The sequence below is a fragment of the Pomacea canaliculata genome, linkage group LG2, assembly GCF_003073045.1.
Source record: "Pomacea canaliculata isolate SZHN2017 linkage group LG2, ASM307304v1, whole genome shotgun sequence".
In the NCBI taxonomy this organism is placed as follows: Eukaryota; Metazoa; Mollusca; class Gastropoda; order Architaenioglossa; family Ampullariidae; genus Pomacea; species Pomacea canaliculata.
Window position 1 is genome coordinate 11,478,108 of NC_037591.1, and position 24,489 is coordinate 11,502,596.

A 24,489-nucleotide genomic window follows, 5' to 3' on the forward strand; every position below is an offset into this window, starting at 1 on the left:
CATGCATATTAATACATATACCCTCACACTCATCAATATGCTTATGTGAGCTTTCTCACACACAATCATCCCCCTCTCCACCAATTTTCCCTCACACTGATGTTATAAACACAGACGCCAAGTATTTTCAATACAGTCTTTATGATCCAACCACCACACATTACTACTGCAACTTCAAAAATGGATATTAGAGAAGTAAAGCATAAAAAAAATCTGTTCAAATAAAAACCTACAACTGTGTATAATACAGTGATGAACTGAATATCAGGAATTAAAAGCAAGCAATGAATCATTTGTGCTGAGATTAAAATGAGTTTTAGTTTACATTTGAAAAATGTAGGTCTATCTCATCACATTAAACAGTAAGTTTGTTAACTAGTTATTACAAAAATATATTAATTACTTAAAAGTTATATATTAATTACTTAAAAGTTATATGTTAATTACTTAAAAGTTATATTAACTAGAAATATTCAATATAAAAATGGTGTGACACACCAGCAAATGATTGATGTAAATGTGGAGATACCAACTACACCTAACAGAGTCTCAGAATTTTGAAGAAAATATTTGTTCTTTCAACCTGTAAAACATTATGCTTGTCATAATGTAGTTTCATACTGACTACTTTGCATTATGCATTACTCTACATCCCTTAGTGTTATGCACAACTTCTATGAAACAGTTTTCTTCAATGATTCATTACCAATTAAATATTAGCATGTAGAAAGACAAAGTATACTTTTTCATCACAGGGTAGGTAAAATACTTCATCGCTGAAGCAAAAAATATAATCTAAAGGTATACAGTAGCATGGCACATATAGTTTTACCCCTCTGAGAAATCACACCAAGGCAAGTTTTGAAAATAGGGGTAAAATAACATCAAACAAGTCATGGTTGTCTTACTGAAAGACATTAATAAATTCTGTGATCATTAGATTTCAAAAATAAATTTATTGCATTATCCACAAAAATCACCACCATATTGAAACACAATCAAATAACAATTGTTACAAAAGGGATAGCGACACTAAATTAATCTATGTCATCTATCCCCGCGAATGATGTGAATTAGCTCTTTACATGTATATGCAAAGTCTGCAACATTTCAATAAAGCACTCACTGGTTTGAAATGTTGTGATGTCTAAATAATGAATTTTTGTCAAGTTTTTCAATTTTTTTTATTTTTCAGTTCATGCAGAATGTCCAACACTCAATTATATTTCAGTTGCTGGCATATATTTTTTTAATTAAACTTTATATAACATTATGTAAAATATTCTCCCCCACCCCCTCAAGTAGTCAAAGCAAATAAACTTTCTGAGTGTAGATTTTTAATGGTTTGCATTACGATAAACTTTGCAAATTTAGAATCTGTTGATAAAACAGAAAACACATAGCCTATTTACACAGTACCATTTTCCCAGAAACACGTATAAAGAATTGTTGTAGTAACCTTTGGTGATAATATGCATAGCATTTCTCTTAAAAAAAATTTTGCTTTTGAACATTAAGAAGGCATCCACTGTCGACAACAATTAATGTACTGCAATTTATGCATAGCACATATGATAACAAAATAAGCAGAGTGCACAATGCAAGTCATCAACAAGATGTACCGCATGATCGTCTACTTACAACAGCAGCAGAACTACAAGGCAAGCAGCTTCATAAAAGCTTTTGGTAGTGAACATTCATGAGTGATATGTTTTTAGATAGATCGTTGTTATCCATAGTTGTGGTGAGAGGAAATACAAGAAAACTTGCTTCTCGTCAGTTAAGTTTCACCTGAAAATATTTCATCTGCGTCATTTTATTTGAGGATAAAAGTAAAGAAAGACATGAAGGTACTGTTTAACTATTAGGTTTAAATAATGAGATCAGTCCTCGCACACAGTAATATTTCTTTGTATTATTTCTTCCGAGTATTAGTGAAAACAATGAGTATGGTTTCAGTGCACAAAAGATAATACACAATGAAGCAATTAAGTCTTTGCTTCTTTTCTCCAAAGATGTTAAAATTTACAATGCATACAAGTATTTTTGAATTACCAAATAAATGATGACAGGTGTATCCAAAAGCAAAAAAAAAAAAAAAAAAACTCAAACACTTGAACATTTCTTAGTTTTAAAACAATATCAAAGCTACTAAGAAACAGCAATATAAAAAACAACTAACGAGGCACCGATACCTTGTATTAATGGCAAACTGGCATAAGCATGAAACAATCAATTATGCGTTGACTCACTTAAATCTTCAAATGTAAATGTTTACTAAATACAGATCTAGTTGAAGATAATAAGCAAGCACAAGAGGAAAGTGCATATTTATAAGGAATGGGTTCTTTTTGAAACGCTGATATTTTTTTTGATAGGTGCCTCTGTCTCTAATAAAGGTCCAATAAGGATGAATAACAGCAGACTTCTGATGTCTGAACTGTGAAGACACGAGGCTCATTGCTGTCATAGACTGTCTAGAAGCTAGCATAGTTCTGAGTTTTTAAACGCTGACTCATGGAGATGATTATATATGCACTCAACTCAGTATAAAATGTAAGCACTCTTATATTAAGTTTCTGGATGGTAAATAACAAAAGTAAAGCTAGCAGAATCATAATAAAAAGACCTTTATTACTACAAATTATATTCTTTTCTTTTCTTAAAGCAATCTAAAAAATTTTCTCCACAGCTTCTTTAAATATTCAAAATGAAAACATTGGTTTACATTAATTTAACATCAATACAGATTTTGTTTTCATAGTATATTTAACTATTCTTTTACAATGGTTCAAGATTAAAGACAATAAGACCAGCAGGCTAATAACACCCTGTTTACTACAAATGAAATAATAAAAACTGACACTACCTTAGGTTAACCAGTAGTTTCACATGGTAAAAAGTATCTGTATGAACTACTTTTGATTTTAAATCACAAAATAACATGCATAATAATTTGATTGTATATAGTTAAAAAAGTCTCTAAAAAAGAAACTGAAGTTACTGGGTACTATCAAAAGAGCTGTGTAAACAAAGAAAAAAAAAACTCTAATAAAATATTTGAGCATATTTTATTTAAGTGTAACATTAAAACATTAGAGCTGATGGATTTAATTATAATACTTAGAAGTCATTTGTAAATACTGGAGTGTTATCAGTGTCTACTTAGAAGTAGTGATTTGAACAATGTCATCAGACTATATGCAAGCCTATACTCTCACAGATACATTGATGTAGTACTGCATTTTCAAAATGATGTTTTACATCAACTAAGCCACACTCACTTGAACCAAACTGTGGGTGAACTTAAAAGCGCTGCACTCCCATGTTTAAACCAAATGTGTTCACTGGGCCATTTAATTTTGTTATTAGCTTGTAGTATTTTTAAGACTTAACACCATTAAAATATATTCCTTTCTGTACTTAAAAAAATTACAAAACCAGCATGTTAAAACGTCAGCTGTCTTGAAAAAAATTTTTAAGACTTTACATAACAATCACAAGGGAAAATTTCTGATTTAAAAATGAAAAGTTTTGCTTTCCTATTAATTCATCATTGACAGAAAAGACTCTTCAAAACAAAGCATCAAATAAGACTATAAAGCATCATTATTTTAGCTGTCCATATTGCACTATGTTAAATGAGATTGTTTTAGTGAAACATAACTGAGATTTCAACCTCAACCTTGTTGAATTTCTTGTTCATCCCGGAAATTTTGTAATGAACACGTAATGCACTAGTATGGGTTAATCTCAATGATGATCAATGAGAATTTTATATAAATTACCACCATTTGGTAATGACAGTTAAAAAAAATGACTACACAGAAAAGGATCAGTGAATTATGAGCTTTTGGAAAAAAATAATTTTAAAAAATGAAAGAAGGCACCATGAAGAAAATTAAGAAAAGAAGTAATGATAAAAACCAGATACATATACAAAACAATGTGATTAAAAAAATCTCTAAAACCTATTGCAGGGTTTTATGTTACTATTTTATACTCAAAAAAGCAAATCACAAACAAGACAATTCTAAATCTAGAAGACGGATATAATTATGGCAGCAGGATCTACAGTTTTCATTTCTCCTGTAGAATTTTTACCAGCAGACAATGCAGAACCCCTCAAACAACTTCACACTTCCGATTCTAGGGAAGATGCTTTGATTGAATTCTCAGGTGCCAAATCAAACCTGCAAGAAGATAATATATATACGTGTCAATTAGGTATCTACAATTTCTTTTATTCTGACCATATTTTATAGTTTATGCTGAGGTTTCTAGCAGCAAGTTACACACTTCATTTCTTACAGATGCTAATAAATAAAAGCAACCCATGATTGTACAAGATTACAATCATACACTTCTTAGCACACGCCAACTCAAACATGGAATGTGTGTTATACTATGCAAGCAAATAATTTCTAAAATATCTACAACTGAAGAATCACGTAAGCCATCCATACAAAATTTTAAGAGATGCTCTGCACTATGTGGATTCATGGCAAGATGGAGCCACTACATGGATAGGTGAAAAATCAGTTTTGTAGAAAGTCACTTTCCTATGTCCAAATGGTAATGTGCAAAAATCTCCACTGATATTTTCTGTTATGAAGTGACAGGGAACAAACCTAAACCAATTATGAGGTCTACAGTCAAACATTTTATGTATTATGATTATGTATTTAGTGTTTTTCAGAGTAAGCATTCTAACCAACCACAAAGTCTACAAGACGTGAAAATACAAAATAAAAACTTACCACTGGGTGACTGCACGGGAGGTGTCCAAAGTAGACAAATCAATCAGAACCATTCCCATTTGTGTCTGAGAGGAAGAAAACATGCCTGTCTCGTTCTTCACTGTCAGTTCCAAAGAACGGTTGTTCAGTTCTGGGGGACTGACAGGGTACTCATAACTGGAAGAGATGAGAGGACTTTAGAGAATAATGTCCTCAAGGGAATTTTTTCCTTTAAAGAAATAAGCATGCATACATGCACACAAACCCTTACAAAAAGTGCAAAATTAAAAAAAATACTTTTATGCATTCTTCCAGGATTGTGCTAGTAATAAAATCAGATGTAAATGAAGAATTTATTTTAAGCTGCATAAACTGATTTTCTTACTAATAATCGAATCTTAAAGCTTAAGGAGGAAAAAGTTCTCACGTCTCATCAAATACAGGATTGAGGTTATCTTTGACCACCTTAGTCTTTCGTTTGCTTTTGGTATCTCTGTCAGGCAGCAGATACATTCTAACATATGGATCAGCCAGGCCTTTGCTGTCTCCTTGTGCTGGTTTTAGGTTGCTGAAGCAAATTAAGTTACAGCCAGACCTAGGTTAAATTTTGTGAAATCATCTGTCATTTATTATAATAATACTAATACTATAACTATAAGACTTGGATTGTGCACTGATCCCATAGGACAGTTCAAGGCAATTTCCAGTGAGTTGTTTGCAAATACACGAGAGACGAGTTTTAAGCTGTTTCTTGAAACCAAAGAGGCAGCTTGCAGATGGGCAAGAGGAGAATGTCCTAATCACATGGAGCAGTATAGGTGAAGAAACAATGGCCAGTGGAGGAGAGTTTGGTGCCGGTTCTATGTACTTACTATACTGCTGCTGCAGCTATCTAGTATTTAAAGTGTGGACTACTTTATTGTTGTGTCACAGTAGCATTGCATAACCAGTTACACAAGGTTTGCACATATTGTACACACCTGCATAACTTCCAAGTCCCCATGCTGCAAAACAAAACAAACCAATTCTCTGCCAAATACCTGATTTTGTGGATAACAATAACCAGTATTTGACGATGAGTGCTGTAGCGAAGAGTCAACTGTATACGACCTAGACCAAACTGTCCACTTCCTTCAATACTGCAACAGAATAACAATGAAAAAGTTAATGATAAATGTACTACTTTTGGTAGGAAAATTATTTTCTTTGAGTACTCACCAGATGACATGACTGTGGAGTTCTGTTCATCTTACTAGCTACCTAATTCCAGCTTTCTGCTCCCAATTGGTCAAAGCTGACCAATGAAGAGGGAACACACAAAATCAATCAACTTCCCACCCCAACTCATCTTGACAAAATGTCCACTTCTCCAGTTTTTTTGCCAACACAAGTTGCCTTGCAAAGCAAATGCAGGGGGCCTAACAGGAACCACCCAAAAGAGAGACCAAAGAAGGCACAATGGAAAAGGAAGATAGGAGAAAAATCAAAACAGACAAAAGATAGGAAAGATAAAACAGAAGGGTAAAAAGGGGAGAGTTTGTGAGAATATATAGAGGAAATCGCCAGTAAGAGAGATAAATAGTAGAACAGAAATGAGTGGGCCAGCTCAGTCATAGCCAGAAAAGACCGGGTGTTCATCCCCAGCACCAGACACCAGACCCATGGGGGTCAATGTCAATGCAACAGCTGCATGCATAGGATAGTGTAGCAAATGAGTTTGATTGCTCCCTGCTAGTTGGTCAACTTTGACCAACCAGAAATGGACAGCTAGAACTGGGGAGCTCATGGGGTGAGTTCCAGTCATGTCATCTAGTACAATTCTAAGATGGTATGCAAGTTTTTTCCAAATCACTGGGTTAAGATTGGTATAAAACATATATCTCTAAACATCATCATGCAGATGTCAAACCTGTGAGATTAAAAATATCCATAGATACAGCTTGAAGTTTTGACAACTGGATAGCCTATTAGCCTACTCATTATCGATAATATAAGTTTTTCATGTTGTACAAATCAAGGATAAAAAGGAATGCAAGAAAGCATTCTAGGAAAGTTTTCAAATCAACCTTGACAAAAAAATCTAGTTCCAGAGTTTTATGACACGGACCTCTGCGTGACAGGCAGCGTAGGAGAATTGGGTTTGCGCTGACGCACTTCCATGTCTACTGCGGAGGGTGATGACGATAACATCACCACCTCCTCCTTGTTCACCGGCTTTTCACCATTTTGTTTTCCAATGTTCTCTGGAGCGGCTGACACTGAAGACAAAGGCTTGCTGTCACCACCTGAAGGTGGAGTTAGTTCATCTTTCTTGTCCACAGAACTCCCTCTCCTCCTAAGTAAACACCATAAGAGAGTTAAAGTTCACAACATCATTTCTATCCCTATTATCAAAAATTAACTGTTAGTTCTTTTTAAGTGATAAATAATTATGTGCATTTAAGTTCAAGCAAAACATAATGCTAAAAAACACACATCAGTATTCATGGGTGTGTGTGTGTGTGTTTTAAAGTACAAATTTCACACCTAATTGTTTTTCCTTTATGTCCATAATCTTTCAAGGTACAACTGTGAAGTACGAAGCTGATAAGGTTTATGTGACTTGCTTAGTTCAAAATAAGGGAAAAGAATTTAAGTAATGAACTTGCTGAAGGGTGATCTTTATGGATTATACAGATACAAACTCAATTTTCATGGACTGTTCACAATTTTGTAGAACAGCATATACTTTACTTATTTTCTTTTTAAGTTTTCTTATTGTAATGTTTGAGATGATTAATTTCAGCTATTCAAATAAAGTAAAAAACATTGTGCTCATCAAGCACTGTTACTGAGTTTGACTTAGACCATATTTACAATAAAAAATATATTTGTAGATTGAATTAAATTACTTTAGAGTATTCAAGGCATTATGAGATTAAAAAGATAGGTGTTACAAGATATCAGCATGTTTTGTCACAAAACAGTACCCTGTCTAAACCTTTGATCAATAGATATTTAGATTTCAGTAGTTCTCTTGATGCAATAATTACTGAGCTGTGGTTTATAAATATCACAAGTGCAGAGCCATTAACAGCACACAATAATAAATAGCATTTCAAGAATATTGTTTATTTAATGGTTAGAAAATTAAAATATCCTTATCTAAGAAATTCAAACTCAATATATATCAACACTGTACATGTTTTCTATTTTTTTAAATCTATGTTTTCTTTATAAAGAAGATAAACAAGAAAAGTAATAAAAATTTCAAAGATTTTTTTAACAGTTTATCAAATGTTTTTGCAGAGAAAAATATTTATTAAAATATTGTCAGTTTTTATACATGCTGAATGGTCTAATAAAAATAAAGGCCATCAAAATGTCTACCCCAAATATGATAAAAAACACAACATTTAAAAATAAAAATGTTTAAACAATCATCAAACATTTAATCCAAACACCAAAAAAAAAAAAAAACATCAGAAATGTGTTTTAATAGAATTCTAGTTAAGTAAGCTATGAAGGCTTTCATATTTTCTTCCATCGTTCAGTCAACTTCAGAATCACAATATGAAGGTCCTGGTGAAAAACAAATGTTGTCTTAGCCATTTGTGTGCATGAGTGGTAATGACAGCTACCAATCCTTGAATGCTGCATGTGCACAAGTGGTATTTATGCCTCCATTCATGTATGCATACTCAGTCTATTCATTTTGATACTTAAATACATGTCTAGCTGCATGCAAATTGCAAACATTGGTGAAAAGGAGAAAATGTAACCACACACACACCCACACCCACACATATATGCACATAATATGTACATGAGTGGCTGGGTGTGTGTGTGTATGCACATAAGCTCACATGCATGATTTGTAAGGTTGCATCAGTTGCTTTATGATGGGTCATAAGAAATGCAAAAACAAAACTTTATGTACGCAAATCAGGACTTACCAGGACCATCGTCCTTCAGCAAGTTTTCTGGTTCCATCCACTGAGGGTTGGCATTAGGAGTCAAAACCTAAAGCAGTTTGAGTTTAATCATATTAGATTTGTTATAAATTACTATAAACTATACACTAATTTTTAAAAATCAATTTGACCACAACAACATTATTCATCAAAGAAAGAAGTGCTTTCTCTTGATCTCTTGCCAACTACAAGAACCATGGTCCATACAGACATTCAGCCGCATTCAGCTACCAAGACAAATTTTCATGTAATAACACACAACTTAGCCACCAGTTTATCAAACAAAGCATTGGAAGGAAGTGGGTTTTAAGTTCTGAAGCTCACAAACTCTGTTTTCTGCTCTTGACACTGACAGACCAGCCATTCATACAGCAACCTACTTACTCGGAGAATCAAACTCATGTAGATAAAGCAGCCCGTCTCTTTGGTCCTAACAGGGAACCTTTGGTCCATAAACATTTCTTCTGCTGACAGAAGCTCTTTTAAGCGAACACTGAGCTCCCCAATTGTCTTTTTGGTCTTGGTGTCACGTATCTGTGAAACAAGTAATGATAAATTCATCAAATGAAAAATCAGATTTAGATTTGGAACATGGTTTTTTATGTCCTCAGGGTATGACTTTGTGTGTACTTTTTATATGAAATATGCCAATTATGCTACCCCCTTAAATTAAGCATCCAAAATGTATTATTTGAAAAAACACCTAAAAGGGAAGCATAAAAAAGCACAAAAAGGCAACACAAACAGCTTCAAGTTTATTCAACTACTCAGACAAAGCAATGATTTAGTGATATAATTAGAACCACCCATAACATTAAGTTTTAAAAGCAGCATAAGATCACAAGAAATGGTACTTAAAACTTTACTCTAGTACAATAATAAAGAAATAAGAAGTCATTAACCTCTAGGTCAAGATTTTGATGGTAAGGACTGGTAATCAGGAACCGGAAATTCTCTTCCCATTTTGGCTCAGTGGTGTTTACTCGCACTGTGCTCTCCTGAGTATTTTGTCCCACAGTAAGATAGACCATAGGAGATGGTTCCACTAATGTCTTCTTTCCTCTCTGGTGAATCAGGTAAAAGGTGTTTAATATAACTGATATCATGTACTTTCAACGTACACAGAGTGTCTACTGTTATTGACATGTGTCTAATATTTAGCACATGTCCTTGAAAATGCATTGCCGAAGCTAGATAACCTAGCAATCATTGAAATAATATAGAAATTACACATAATATGAACCACAACCTCTTAATCCTAAATATTTTTTGCCCAAGTCCCAAACTCTGCAGCTGTAACTGGACAAAGTTTAGCATACACTAGTTTACAACATCATGAATGGAATACTGTCTCACGCTGAGATCAGTAGATTTTCTTTAAAAAAATTTAGGCATAACTGTGTCTACACTGTTAAAATAAAGCTTCTGTGTTATGTGGTTTCTAGTTTCAGTTAATAAAATCAAATTCATTGATTTTCAATTCAACAAGTTTAACCTGTTATGACCTTGATCATATTTTTGGGTTGATAACAGATGTTTTCTTTATTATATAGTCTGATATAAAAATATGTAAATTTTCCCCACATTTGGTGAATTTATATCTAACTTTAGTGTTTGATAAATTCTTCATTCTCAAGGGCATATTTAATATTAAAATTAATTAATATTAAAAAATGAAAATAACGGAAGACAACTGAAAACTCAACTATACTTGTAATTCAGCAAAAGAATAATAGACAATTGAAAAGAATAACTTACTATCCACTCTTACTCTGAAAAGTTAAACTGCAAATCCCCAGCTACAGAAAACAACTAAACAACTAGAAATGCATATAATTATTTAGTTTAAGTCAGTAAAATCTCCTAACTTTTTCACACTGGGTTGAGCTTAGCTGATTCTACTCTCTTCAACTTCTGTTCTAGACAGAAATCCACACTGAAAGTGAACAAAGGGGAAGAGGGGAAGAATTGGTGTTTAATGCTGAGCCAGCAACTAAGGCTATATCAGGGCAAGGCAGCCAACCCTGTAAACAGATGCCACATGCAGAGAAAGAACAGCGTGCCTGAGACAAGAGCTGAACCCAGGACAGCTAACCATCACTGTATTGGTGACAGGCGCTAACCGTTGTGCCATCAGACCACTCAGAAGTGAAAACAGATCTGTATCAGTAATGAGACATGATGCAAAAAGAGAACAATAAAATATACTCCCTATACAGAGGACCAAAATCTTTACTTTAATTATATCTTGTCTTAACAGCAGATCAGACAATTTCTTCTGAACATGTTAATTTCCCCCACTCCAACACAGCACTCAAACCTTTCCCTTTAATACAATTAGTTCAACACAATTATTCAAAAGATAAAAATGAAAAATAGAATAAACTTCCAATTCAGAAAGCCAAATCCTTAAAATGGTATTTACCAAAAATGTATAATCAAATGATGCCTGGAAATTAAAAATAACAAGCTGAGCACATCACAAAAGGGAAATTTAATCTAGTCTATGTCAACAACAATTGGGAGAGGAAAAATGGTCAGCTCGGTCTCACATGTTTATCAGATAAAAACATCACAAAACCACACATCTTTGTATGTATAATTCCTTGGTTCCATTCTAATGTCCAAATTATAAACTGAAAAGCATTTACAGCCTCCAAACCTGATGCCTGATATTCGATATGCACCAGACTATGCCTAAAACTATTATTATTATGTTTATAAAACAAAATTTTGGTTAAAAAATAACCTAAAAAAGCAACAAAATAACTAGTATGAGATAAACTTCATTTGCACATATGGACACAACAGATCCAGAGAGATCAATGACTTTCATCAAGACGTTTATGTATACCTACAGGTAACCCAAAGGCCGAGTCCAGATTCACAATTAAAAGTGCAGTATGAACTGAATCCTCATCCAAATGTTCCTCTGCCACCTGTGCCATTACCTGCAACCATTTCAACCAAACCTGCAGGGACTCCAAATACATAAAATTTTGTGCCTATACTATTCATTGCTTGTGAGTTTTCTCTCTTCGGTCAATCAAGAAGAGTGTTCAATAATGTCTGGGTAAATGCAGTATTCTGTTCCATTAAGTTTGTGTTAATTTTAATTATAGTCTAATAACTGAAATGCAACAGACTCTAAAATTATGTGCACAAAAAACACACACACATGCTAAAATTACAGGATATGAAATTATTTTACTGAACTTTTTTTTTTTTAACATTATCCATATGTGTGGTGCTTGGATTCTTTCCTCTTATTTTTCCTGACCCCAACAAGTTTATGAGTTTGTTATGAGCTGGGAAAAAATATGGATAAAAGTCTGTGTTCTCTTACTTTAAAATTCCCGTTATCATGCCATTGTTTTATTTTCATGACATATCCTCATTCACATAATCTATTCTCACACTGTCTACTTAAAAAGAATTCATGATTCTTCATTATGGTTTTGTGGTTTCACTTTAAAGAGAACAGCCAAGTAGCTTTCAAAGATATAAGTGACTGTTTGCTTGGGAGGAAAGAAAAAAGTGAGTCTTACTTGTTTATTGTTAGAAATATGTTAGGAATTCCATCAAAAGAAGATGCAAAAGTAACAAAAAAGTTTTAAAAAAAACAAAGAAACAAACGAAACAAAGAGGCAAAGACTGCCTTCATAATCTGAGTAAACAGGACTAGAATGCACAAAGAAAAACATAAAAAGTCATGATCATTCTATGCATGCCACATATAATAGCCGTTTGCTGGTTTCTTCATATTTCAGGTGCCTAAACAGTCATAACTTTGACTATGTGAAAAAAATGGAACTTTGTATTTTAAGCATACAAATTGGTACCTTGAACTGGTATTTTAAGCATTTCCCTAATAAGATTTTAAATAACTAAAGACTGACTATTTTGTAGTGTTCATACTGCATAAATGTGACTGCTGTCAATGGATTTATTATAACTAATTTTGCTAATTTTGCTAAGGTAAATCAATACCAACACCCTGAAGCACATTTTTACTCTCAATTTGCCTCTACTGTCAAAAAGTTCATTCACAAGTCCATTAAGCTCAAAAGCTAATGAAACAACAATCTCTTCATAACTATGCAGGTTATAGCTCTTACACCGGTATCTGACATCTGGGAACACAGACTATGCTCCTCAAGGAATAGCAAGGACTAAACTAAAGTAATTGTCCCGCCTCTTTCCTTGCTTCTTAATTAACACATAAACACACATTTATTTGTAAATATGCACATACTAATATAGAACTAGCTTTCTCATGCTGGCATGAAAATAACATGGAAAGAGTAAATTATATTCATAAAATAAACCTTAAGTCTAGGCCATGGAAATGTAGGCTCAAATCTGACTTGAGATTGATGCATCGAGGCTTGAATATGGTGGTTACTCAATGTCTCAAAATTTATTTTTTCAAAATGAATTTTCTAGGCACTTTTGAATTTAACAGTATGAAAAACAAGCACTGTTACTTGTAAACAAAGGCAGAATCTTAAATAAAAACCTTACTCTGACAAAAATGCTATAAAATAAATAAAGTACCCCACTAAAGTACATCTTGCAAAGAACTCATTTAAACTTTATCACTGTGTCTACATTAAAGTGTTTGATAATTTAATAATGAAACAGAAAATGAGAAGTCTCAAGTCACTGTGGAAACACCAAGGTTCAGGCAAGCTGTTACTATTTCATCAATGCCCCTAATTTGTTTGAAATTTCCTCCACTAAGGAAACTGGTTCATATGCAATGAAAAGTTGTATGCTCATTTTATCAGTGCACTCTCTAAAATGTTTCTGTATTAAAATAAAAATACAATTTCATATCTTTTCTTTTTCCCATTTTATTTTTATTTTTTTACTTTAAGTTTACAACATTTCTTCATTTACATTCTTTTAGAAACTTTCTGATATGTTCATTACCCCTACCCCACTAATTACAGATTATGCCTAGTGTGCATGTCTGAAATTTCAGAAAAACTGCATGAACCCTGGATGAGAATAAATCCAAGAATTATGTGCCAGCATCTATTATTTAAGCATTAAATAAGCAGCTTTATGAATATGATCAAACATTGAAGGAATTCACAGTGCTCTTAAGAAGCGCTATTTTTGTTTCCACTTCTGTTTTTTTTTCATTATTTGCTTTCAGGAACAAACATTTCTGGAATAGTTTTGTTTTAAAGTTTTAACTGTTTCAAAATTACTAGAAAATTTGAAAAATGTTTTTGTTTGAAACAAATTCAAATCTCATGAACGTGTTTGTTAGATATCAAATAGCTCTATCATCTAAATTTACGAGTGCTTACAGTTTCAGATGCAATTTTTCTGAAAACCTATAAAATAGTATGCTCTTTCTAATTCACACAAATTCTAAAAAGAAAAACACTACAGAGCAAACATTAGCTTAGACACACACTCTGTTTCAAATAATTACTTCAACCAAGCATGTTCTCAAGACATCAACTGTTAGTCCTACAAAAGTAATCTAATCACTTGCGACATATATCAGAAAATAATTTTTTCAGTTTCAGGCATGTTTACAATGCTTCAACGATTTTGTCCTTCTCAATGTTTTTTGGTCTTATTTTTTGTGTCAGAGGTGGTCTTATAGGGAATATTCTTGTGACAAACCATAGAAATGCATTCACAGCATTATTTACTAAGGCAAATGATAAAGAATTTTAATTATATTTAACTAATGTTTTCTTATGTTTTTGAATTAATTTTATGGCACAAGGTGTGAAGTCTTTCTATTTACTTACAAAGGTAAAACATCAAAAAAAACTGCACGCTCATTCCTGTCCTTAAATGAACATAGAGGATAAACAATGTAGTTATCCATGACAAAACTGCAGCCAAAGTAGGGGCATTATACAAGTATTGTGAACCGATATGCTGTGGAGAGGAAAGTTCAGAAATCTTTCTCTCCACCTGACTTTTCAAACAGAACAGATGTTTGCATCTTACCATTATTAATACATGCACATACCTTGCAGCTAAACATCTCAAAACTAACATTTTTGTTTTTGTCACTAAAGAACTAAATAAAAAACTCATATGTGAGCACGCTGAAGCTAAAAAAATCTACTGATTTCACTGCAGCCATCTGCACAAAAAATGCATTAAATGTAAGGGAATAAAAAGAAAAAGAAGAGAGCAAATTAAGCACAAACGTTACACAAGCAATTCTGAGGAACAGGACTTCATGCTCTGTTCCTTCACTTACCGTTAAAATGAAAAAAAAGAAGGCCGCGATGCCAAAGTCTTACTTGACCTCAGCAAAAGTAAATTATACATAAACATTAAATCATGCAGGAGATTATAATTAATGCACGGTGCTTCATACCTCAGTAACACGTAAACTTTGATCATGGTGATATTTTGTGAGATGCTTTCACATGCAAAGGTTCTGTCTACCAAGCAAAATGATTGTGGAATTATGACATTGCAAATGAAAATCACTCCCAACAATAAAAAAAAAAGCATAAAAATAAACAAAAACTAAAATGGCCGATACTTTCACAAATAAAATGATGCTTAAGCTATAAAATAAGTTGTGGAGCCGTATAACACTATCATTTAACCACAATTTTTTTATGCAAATGCTGAACCTAAAGTGTTGAACTCAGATAAAATGATAAAGAAGCACAACAGCAGAAGCAATCCAGACAACTTCAAAGTTCCAAGCACAACTTTCACAAGTCCTTGCCTGTCTTTCACACTAAATTCTGTTCTCAGCTACCTCAGAATCACCTCCCACCCAATACTGATGGCTTGCATGCTGTTCAGAATAGCCTTGAACTCGAATCAAGGAGACAGTAAAATTTTTAAAGACCTCTACACTCAGTCTCCCCATCCCTAACACAGGATAACAGATTTCTTGTTTAAAAATAAATTGTCCATACTGATCAGCTCACATTTATCATTTTCTGAAGAATCTTTTTCTACTTGTTAAGATCTTTGTCATTCCTTAGTTCAAGTACTTACAAGTCATCACATGCTAGTTGATAGAGATACTGTGATGTCAGCGACAAAGATAACCATGACCAAATATTGATATCACTGAATTAGACCGCACGATGACTTTAATGGTATCATCAAAGCATTTTAACCAGAACATTCTCAGGTTGTCAGACAAAGGAGAGACAAAAATTAAGATATGGGGTAGGGGTAAAACTGAGATGGGTGCTAAATTCCAAAGAGGAAAAACAAAGAGAAAGGTACTACATAATGACCACTTACCAAACAACAAGACCAATGTAGCAAGTGAACCAAAAACAAATAGTCTAGACTATGGAATGGTGACTTAAATGGATATTAACAACTAATTTCAGCAAAGAGATATCCCTCTCAAGTTATACACAAAGAATTTTTACTGAATCAAAGATCATGCAGCTATTATCTCATTTAAGAGTAAAAGTAGTATTTGAAAATATTTGTGCCTACTAAAATGTCAGCCACAAAATGTCCAAGACAGGATCATGCATACTGTATGATCAGTTAAGCCAGTACACAACTATGATGATACAACAAATACTGCTTACTGATTCCACTTGCTGCAAAAAGAGCACAAATAAAATCCAATCACCAGTGATAGCAAACCTACTTCATACTCTCCAGAATGCTTCACAGCCCACTCGGCCTTGCAAAACTGGCATTGGAAAACTCCTGTGCTTTAAGCTTTACTAAGCACAAAAACTACTAAACGCATCCCTAAAATATATTGCCACACTTGGAGAGAATGAGCAAGTGAACAAATAATGTATCGCAACAGATTTTCTACAAATAAGGAAAAGGCATTTTAGCCAGTGTAAATGAGGGTTCAAAATATGTGATTTGTGAAGATGTAAATTTTTTTTAAATTTGAAATGACAAAAAAGGAAAAGGAAAAGAAAACTAACATACCCTGTCCAGCTCAAGTGGGTCATTAGCAAGATAAAGCCATCTCACTTTGGCATGCACCATGCCTGTTTTCACATCTTCCAGAGTAAACCACTGCAGTCAACAAAGCCAAATATCCAAGGAGAAATTTAGCATCAGGTTAATAAAAGAGTATCATACTAATAATAGGGATTTCTGTACACAAATAATGAAAGAATATTTGACAATATTGTAACAGTTAACTTTACTTATTATTAAAATACCTGAAGTCATTCTAATAGCCTCTAAGACTAAACTGTAAAATTGCCATCCTATAGTATTTTTGCGCTCTCTGAACCTTTGGTGTTATTAACTAATCACCATCTTCTCATGAATCTCACACTGATAAAGTCTGCAAGTCCACCTTCCACAAACTTTGCAGAATCAACAATATCAGACCCTTTCAAACAGTTGCCCCCACCAAAAACCTTATATCCACATTTGTGTTGTCAGGACTGACTTATGAACCCTCCATTCTGAGACCTCAGAACAATGAACTGGTATTGCCTTCCTCAGGAATAAAGGCTATCCTGCAATACTCCTCTTCTGCTAGTTAAACTGGCTGCTGGTTCAAGCTTGCATTGATTGTAAGATGGCCACCCTGTGCTTCTGATATCTTCACAGCCTTGCCCTATCAAATGTATCAGAACTATTGATGCTCTGTCATGTGTCAGAGCAATAGATGACCTATCACTCAACAGGTCTCTTCAATCTGCTACTACTGACCTATCTATGCCAAGCATGAGACAAGAGAAGTAAAACCAGTTCTTTTTTTTCTCCCCAGACCCACTTGGAATTCTCTTCCCCTTTCTCTTTGACCTGTGTATGTGTGTAAGCTTTCAAGTTTGGCCTCAAAATGCACCTTTCAGAAATACCTCAAGTAACTAGCTAATTTTTCTGCACACTCTTCAATAGCCTATCTTTGTCTATACAATGGTGTGATTACCATTACATAGCCTATATGCTGTAGCTTGTGTGTGGTATAATGTTAAATTGTTTGTTATTTCATAGTTCTGTGAGCATAGCACACTGAGTTTGCCTCCACGAGGGGAGATTTGCTTTGCAAATTCTTCTTCAATTATTATTAATATAAACATTACTTCTGTTATTGTTTTATATCTTTTCCATAAAGAGTCAATGTTAGCATTATTATGTACATTGCAGTTTTTTTTAATTTAAAGAATGTTAATAAAACAATAATGGCATATTTGTCTTTAAAAATTACAGTCACAAATCTAAGGCAGTCAGAATTCCAGAAATAACATAAAGAGCACAAACGTTTTCTTACCTCATCCACATTACCCTTCTTAAAGATTGTAGAAATGTCAACAGAAGCCCTGTGAACATCAAAGTGGTAAACCAACCATAATTATACCAGTTGTGTACAGTTCTCTTAATCAACCAGGATACAGTTACAGGTTATGCTGCTGTATATTTTATACATTAGTTTTTGGACATACTGTTTGCATTTTAAGATGATTTTCCTAATTATACTGTCAATGTTCTAAATATTTGTTATGCACAGAATTCAACAGTCTAAAAATTTCTGCAAATATATTAAATTCATCAGAGTTAAAAGGTTTAAAAACTAAAAGAAAAATTAATAAACATGTGGCATGAAATAACTTTGTGCAATTCTTACTAAATAAACTGTCTTTTTTTTTTTTATCAGTATAGCACAGGTGAATCCCTGGACATGTCAGGAAAGGTAGATTCCCTAATCAAATGCACTTAAACTTTGCATTTAATTTTTTTTTTAAATTCACGGCAAAATATTTCACATAAGTAGATCACTGAATGTAGTAAAGTTTTAAAGCTGTCTAAAACTGTAGTTTTATGTATGGTGAAAACAAAACTTGGGTGATTAGCTGTAACATTTCCCACAGCAATTTTTTGATGGCAAATATGGAGTTCATGTGTTTGATGGGGTGAAGATTTCTTAGTTTGAAACTTTGTTCGAGGATTTGTTTTGTGGAAACAAATGTTGAAAAATGCCTGTCTGAAGTAATCCTTAACCTCCTTTGGTCTTCTGTGTCCTCCTGAAAGTTCTTTGTTGTGCCTCAGTTTAAATTTGCATGTTTTTATTTTATACAGAACTGGCTGAGTGTTTTATATATCACTATGATTGCAGTCAGCATTTGTGTTACATTTATGAGACAAGAACCCTTTTCAATTGGCAAGCTATGCTGTTCATAGTACTGAGACTGTCCTTCTTTGACTTCTCAATGACATTCTGCCATCTTTAGATGTTCATAAGCTGTTGATTTTTTTTTTTCGGTCAATTGCACAGTAAATCATGTTGTTATGATTTCTCGCCTTGAGACTGTATTTGGTATTTATTCCACAGCACTTCAGTGGTCGCAGTCTTATTTGCAGAAATGTTTTCAGCATGTGTCAGTCTTGTTCGCTCCATCTTCACTTTTAAAAGAGGTTCCCCAAAGCTTTTTGCAGCATGTCCATTATCACCTTTTGCTGATGACCTACAACTGTAACATTCAAGGACTGACATATACATTCTGAGCTTGTATCGCTGACAGACAATATGTTGCAACTTAATGATGAGGGCATTTGCCTTTGTCGATCCAGGTGGGTTTCAGTGTCATCCCATTTTCCAGGCATGGGAGAGATCTTGGTTTCTTCCTGGCTTTTACTCTGTCAATGAAATACATGTAGCACAATTTTGCAAGTAGTGCTACTCTGAGCTTCAGAGGATTAGTTCAATTAGAAAATTTCTTGTTTTGAAAACTTTTTGTCCTAAGGCATCTCTCTCTCTGCACTTCAGAATGTTCAATATTTTGCAGTCCAGCTTATTTTCAATGCACATCACCACCAAACCTGGGTCCCTTTAATCATGAAGCTGCACTGGCATCCTATCTCTGAACCCAAGGTTATTTTTATCAGCTGTAAAGTCATCACTGTGCCATTCTTACTTACATTTCTCTAACTCTCACTACTCTCCACCTGATTTTCTCAGTTCTTCTGTGGATAGTTGTCATCATCATCTAGGCCACTTCAATATCACTCCCATGGATTCTGCTCCTTCTCTTCCCAGGAACATAGGCTTTGGAATTTTCTGCCCTTCAACTTTAGACACTTCTTTTTTTTTCTCAGCTTTTAAATCTCCCTTTAAATTTGTTCAGAAAGTACTACTTTTAATGTTTCTTTGCTTGGTCTCATCTTGTTTGGCTGGATATGCCTAAGCAATTCTTTGATTGAATGAACGGTGAGTTGTTCATTGTGTTTTCTGACTGGTGTACATGACTGAATGAGTATGCCTAGTGCCCGTTGAATAGGCACCTTAAAAGAGCTGATTATTATTATTTTTATAGTTCAAACTTTTTCATGCATATTTCAAGGTCTGTATGTGGACACTTTGTGAAATTCAAACTAGGACATCAGTGCTGAAGACAGCACTTAAGTATATATATAGTTGGCAAAAAAGCCTAGGTCACTTACTTTCCAAGAGGATCATCCTTGTTAGGATCTTTGTCAAAGACATCAAGTTTCAAAAACTGTCCATCACGCTCATCCACAATGAACTGCAAAGCAAAGCCAGTTAATTAAAAATTATTCCACTCATAGCAACAGGAACACATAAAACAACATTAATTGTCTGCTTTTTTGAAAGCTATTTTTAGAAAGACAACAACAATCAACAAGCACTGACAGAAAGTACCTGTAAACAATCATTACAAGTCTTTCAGCAATGAATTTGAATCTATTTTTTTGTGATATTTCTGAATCAATCTGGAAGTCCATACAATTAACACTCTGGGTCCTGTTTCAGTGCATAATAGAAGCCACTGCAGAAGCGCTGTCTTTATGAATTAAAAGTGTTTTGCTTTGTTGGTATCATGAGTTCTGGAAGACTGTACATCAGATGTAAGTGCATGAGGAAATACTGTATTACTGTTCTGGAATAGTCCTAAAGTGCTGGTAACCAATGTAAGCTAGTACATTAATTAAAATGTTTTGTTGTTCATTGCCCTGTATATAGGTTTGAGCAAACATTTTTGGAATCGACAGGCCACCACCATGGACTTTGAGAGTAAGAAGTGCTACTATCAGAGTTCTCTGCAATATCCTTGCCTCTTCAGCTAAAACCTAATTTGCTGTTTGTTTTTATAAGTAACAGTTATTGCCATAATGCACAAACCAAATTTAGTTCATAACTGATAGTTATTTGGAAACAAAACCTCACCTCAAACACTTCATTCCATACAGGCTGGAGAGTGTTGTTAATTACCTTTGTCTTGAATTCTTGAGCTCCAACTTCAAAAAAAAAGCACAAATCACATGCATGCACCAATGCATTCACAGGTACATGTATACAGATATTTATAAATGCAAACAGTCAATATGAACTCATGTATTTCACAAATAATTATATGATATAAATATAATTAATAATAATAGTGGCTTTAAATAACATATTTTCTCACTTTTCTTCTCTTCTTTGCAAAAAGAGGGAAAAATGTTCCTATTCTTCCTTTCACTAGTATGTACACACTCACAAGCATATGCTCTCTCTCTCATATATATATATATGAAATGATCATATATTGGTAAAGTGCAACATCACATTCTTATCTGACATTCTACAGTGGTGTACTACCCAGATTTATATTTATAGCAATACACAAACAAGTCACACAGACAAGAAAAGACTTGCATGTACAAATGACAATGGCCACAGTATCACTGATTCTGGCTTTAGGAGATATATTATATAGGTGGACTGGATAAAACGCGTATATTACACACATATGCATGCACAAACTATGATTTTATCAGGTGATAATTAATCAGGCAAGAAAGAAATCAATTTATTAATCAATACCTGTGAGGACGACATAGGGATCAGATTTGCCCTGTCCCAAGATGCTAATATCGGCTTTTATCAGTTCCTTGGCTTCAACAATGTGTACTCGCACCACACCCTACAACATAAAAAAAAAATAAATAACAGGAAGAACTTCCATGACATATATGACTTCAATGATGTCATAGTTTTATCTATACAGTTAATCCAAAAACTGCATCAAATGATAATAAAGTATGTTCAAGTGGTCACTGTCCTCACACCATCAAAATGATGTGCATTGAAGACTAGCCAACACGAACACTGAAAACATTACTCAAAGACATGTAGCATTGGAGGCTAAGATCACAATGTACAATAAAAAATTCCAAAAATCACATAAAGAAAATATACTGCATTACACAAGTGACTGTTTTTCATAATACTAGGATTTCCAACACTAACAGGTTCTATGAAGCAAAATGATACCATGCAATATTAAAAAATTGATTAGTTCTCCCTGGAATAATAAAACAATAAACTGGTTGTCATTAAATGAGGACATAAATGTTTGGAGAAAGGGCTCCATAAATAATCATGAACAGAAAATATAAGTGTAATAATTAAATCATATACAAGATAATCTGTACACCTAGTGTCCTAATATTTTGCACTTATTACGGACATTAAAAAAGATAAAGCAGCTTCAGAGAAAATGCAAACAAGCAAACATTAACAAAGGTTAATAAAATTTAAGGTTACAGCTATTTTCTACATATGAAAAATGAGCAAGTATCTAAGTAATCAAAAGGAAAACTAATTTAAAAGACAGTTATAGAAAGATCAACAGTTACCTGTGGTAGAGGATAAGTAAGTTTGCGAAGGTCCACTTTACTTGCTAACTGTATTGGAATACGGTTGGGCAAAACCATAATGTTAGCAACTTGTTCTCGAATGATGGTATGCAGAAGGTCACTGAAAAAAGACTACTACTTAATAAAATAGACAGGTGTGTAGCGTGATGAAATATGAAGGTATTTTAAAAACATAAAAATTCATGAAATTGAAATTAATCTGGTAAGAAGCAAGATTATGTGAAATATAAAAACAACTTCAGGACATGTTCGTTATATCATTAGAGAAGGTGGATAGGTAAAGAATCAAAGGTTAGCAAGCATTACAGGTCAACAGAATGAATAATCTAAAAGATCTTAAAGGGCAAAGCTTTCAAACCTCAGGCCAGGTAGGTCTAGGGCATTTGCAAGATTTGTCAGGTTGAAATCAATATCCTGCAAGGTGAAATATATTTGTCAATTGTCTTTCCCTTTGTTACCAAGTTCAGCTTTATCATTAACCCAAACTATCTAAATTTTCTTTCTGCAGTTTTCAGATTGTTTTAATAGAAAAAATTTCAAATGGAGGAATTGCCTAAACATACTATTATAATAAAGACAATAGTTGGTTTAACAAACTCACCGGATTGTTCAAGAAGAACAAATTTACGCCCCCTATCAAAGGCATTTTGCTGATAAGAGGTCGGAAGATGACACGCATCACTCCACGCAACTAGTTTTTAAAAACATGTGCAGAAATGTTAAACACCATTTCAATATAAAAAATAAATGGCAAATGATCTTTCCTTTCTCAAGTTACTACAACCCTCTGTGAAGATGTTCATACTATTGCCTCTTCATAAATAAGCATTTCTATGGTCATCCCTTTGGTAATACATGTTTACAAACTGCACACAGTAATGAGAATTATTCACCATCACTGGAGATGGGTCCTTTTTTCACAAATGCTTATTTTAAAAGAAAGAATCTCATACATGTCCTACTTGACTTACTTCAAAACTGAAGGTGAATCAAGTGACTTCTTTTTATGAATTTCAACAACTGAATTTCTGATAATGAAACTATCACAAACAGACTGTAAAAATAAGTCTTTAATCAATATAATAAACTTTCTTTATTTTTAATTAGGCACTACAAGTTCAGACAAGTGCATATAATTTCACTTCCTCTCGTTCCTGCAAAGCTTAATAATTTCCTTTCACTTTATCCTGAAAATGTAAAATCAAAAGACTGCATCTTTACATCATAAATTTTAAGGAAGGAAAAATGTTTAGTAAACAGAAGAATATGTACATTGAAGTCTTTGATTCCTGCAGACATCCCTTTTAGCTGCACAACAATATTGCTGTCACTTGCATAGCTGCAATGACAAAAAAACAACTTGTTATCTAGCAAAACAAAGAGATTTTTTTCCTGACTTAAGAATTTCTTAAATGTGTTGGTCTTTTTAGGTTGTTAATGTTTTATAAATTCATGCAGTACCTGGAAATCTTTTTTTTGTTTAGTTCGCGAATCAAGATCATTTTTCACGTCATTTTTTTCTCATTCATTCAAAACACAAATATCAATATTTGTGCCACACTTGCTTTATTTCAAGATCCATATAGACTTCATCCCTCCTAACTGTTGTTGTATACACCTTAATGCCTCCAACTCTTGGTGGCTGAAAAAACAAACAAACCAACCAGTCATGGTAGATAGTCTTGATGGTATTAAATACTCTCTTGTGCCCTTTTTTTAAACCGTGGTTTCTTTTTATGCATGCACATTCCTTTACACACCCATCTTTTGCCACGTAAGAATCTAGATACTTCTGTAGTACAGTCTGCCCACTGTACAGTTTGTACATAGCAAACATATTACATTAAGAATTAAAGAAAAGTACTTCTGCCTTTTTGTTAATGTTCACTTCCCCGAGTTCTTACATCTATCAATAATGCTATGTAAATGTAAGATGAAAGCAGTTAAAATAACTTGAAAAGAAATTATCACATTAATAATAATAGATGGTTTGGAAACTTCAGGAGAAAATTTCAAAAAGATTTACAACCACTGTAAAACACATTCTAGCAAAGCAGAAACCATAAAATTTGACTACATGAATTTGTGAATGACAAATATTTTTCATTTTAAATAGAGAGTAATGATAATTTCAATTAAAATGCTAAAAATGGAATAAAGAATATAACATTATGACAGAGTATTTT

General features: G+C 33.4%; 1 protein-coding gene across 1 annotated transcript in view; it reads right to left on the reverse strand.

The window, feature by feature from the left end:
- Positions 1 to 122: 122 nt before the first annotated feature.
- LOC112557856 (extended synaptotagmin-2-like) overlaps positions 123 to 24,489 on the reverse strand; it is a 31,225-nt gene continuing 6,858 nt past the window's right edge. Inside the window, exons 4-25 of the mRNA XM_025227940.1 lie at positions 23,869 to 23,945; positions 23,576 to 23,642; positions 22,905 to 22,994; positions 22,662 to 22,717; positions 22,283 to 22,403; positions 21,468 to 21,567; positions 20,829 to 20,899; positions 20,084 to 20,166; positions 17,916 to 17,964; positions 16,613 to 16,702; positions 16,252 to 16,263; positions 11,551 to 11,643; positions 11,118 to 11,141; positions 9,595 to 9,756; positions 9,077 to 9,226; positions 8,675 to 8,741; positions 8,360 to 8,372; positions 6,847 to 7,074; positions 5,780 to 5,878; positions 5,167 to 5,307; positions 4,761 to 4,916; positions 123 to 4,193 (exon numbers count right to left, since the gene is read on the reverse strand). Of these exons, the coding sequence (XP_025083725.1) occupies positions 4,136 to 4,193; positions 4,761 to 4,916; positions 5,167 to 5,307; positions 5,780 to 5,878; positions 6,847 to 7,074; positions 8,360 to 8,372; positions 8,675 to 8,741; positions 9,077 to 9,226; positions 9,595 to 9,756; positions 11,118 to 11,141; positions 11,551 to 11,643; positions 16,252 to 16,263; positions 16,613 to 16,702; positions 17,916 to 17,964; positions 20,084 to 20,166; positions 20,829 to 20,899; positions 21,468 to 21,567; positions 22,283 to 22,403; positions 22,662 to 22,717; positions 22,905 to 22,994; positions 23,576 to 23,642; positions 23,869 to 23,945 (2,007 nt within the window). The 3' untranslated portion in view covers positions 123 to 4,135. The remainder of the gene's footprint in view (positions 4,194 to 4,760; positions 4,917 to 5,166; positions 5,308 to 5,779; positions 5,879 to 6,846; positions 7,075 to 8,359; positions 8,373 to 8,674; positions 8,742 to 9,076; positions 9,227 to 9,594; positions 9,757 to 11,117; positions 11,142 to 11,550; positions 11,644 to 16,251; positions 16,264 to 16,612; positions 16,703 to 17,915; positions 17,965 to 20,083; positions 20,167 to 20,828; positions 20,900 to 21,467; positions 21,568 to 22,282; positions 22,404 to 22,661; positions 22,718 to 22,904; positions 22,995 to 23,575; positions 23,643 to 23,868; positions 23,946 to 24,489) is intronic.